The following is a 642-nucleotide window of genomic DNA, read 5'->3' as shown; positions in this document are numbered from 1 at the left end:
AAGCGGGCGGGCGCGGAGGGGGCGCGCAGCCGCCGGGGGGTTTGGGGAGCTGCCGGCGGAGCATGCAGGCCTTCGGGCCGCCCGCCGAGCCTCACCTTCCTCCTCACCCCCAGGAGCTGCTGGACGTGGCGGTGTGCCCCGGCATCTACCCACCGGGCCGGCCCCTGCCAACCCCGCCTCAGCTCCCCGCCGCCAACCCCTACCTGTGGCTGGCCGGGCCCGCCGCCTCCTACCTGCCCGCCGGCCCCTTCCCGCCCTCGGGCTGCGCCTCGGCGCAGAGGCCGGCGTCGGGTTCCGCGGGTGCGGAACGGGGTTGGCCGGGTTCGTCTCCTCCTCAGGAGTGTCCGCGGCCGGCCAGGCCTCCCTATTCGTACTCGGCGCTGATCGCCATGGCCATCCACAGCGCGCCGGGCCGGCGGCGGACCCTCAGCCAGATCTACCAGTACGTGGCCGAAAACTTCCCCTTTTACGAGAAAAGCAAGGCGGGCTGGCAGAACTCCATCCGACACAACCTTTCCCTCAACGACTGCTTTAAGAAGGTCCCGAGGGACGAGGACGACCCGGGTAAGGGGACGGGGACAGGGATGGGGACCCGGCGGGGCGCGTCTCCCCCTTCCCTCAGCCGCCGCAGCCCCCTCAGCC

At 72.6% G+C, this 642-nt stretch overlaps 1 protein-coding gene across 1 annotated transcript in view; it reads left to right on the top strand.

Moving 5' to 3' along the window:
• The first annotated feature begins 62 nt into the window (after positions 1-62).
• The window catches only part of FOXI2 (forkhead box I2), a 3,369-nt gene continuing 2,789 nt past the window's right edge, over positions 63-642 (top strand). The window contains exon 1 of the mRNA XM_010582015.1: positions 63-564. Within this exon, the coding sequence (XP_010580317.1) occupies positions 63-564 (502 nt within the window). The remainder of the gene's footprint in view (positions 565-642) is intronic.

This window comes from Haliaeetus leucocephalus, unplaced genomic scaffold (assembly GCF_000737465.1).
Source record: "Haliaeetus leucocephalus isolate CR32 unplaced genomic scaffold, Haliaeetus_leucocephalus-4.0 Scaffold830, whole genome shotgun sequence".
NCBI lineage: Eukaryota > Metazoa > Chordata > Aves > Accipitriformes > Accipitridae > Haliaeetus > Haliaeetus leucocephalus.
The sequence above is the reverse complement of the archived record's forward strand: the minus strand, read 5'-3'. Positions and strand labels throughout refer to the sequence as shown.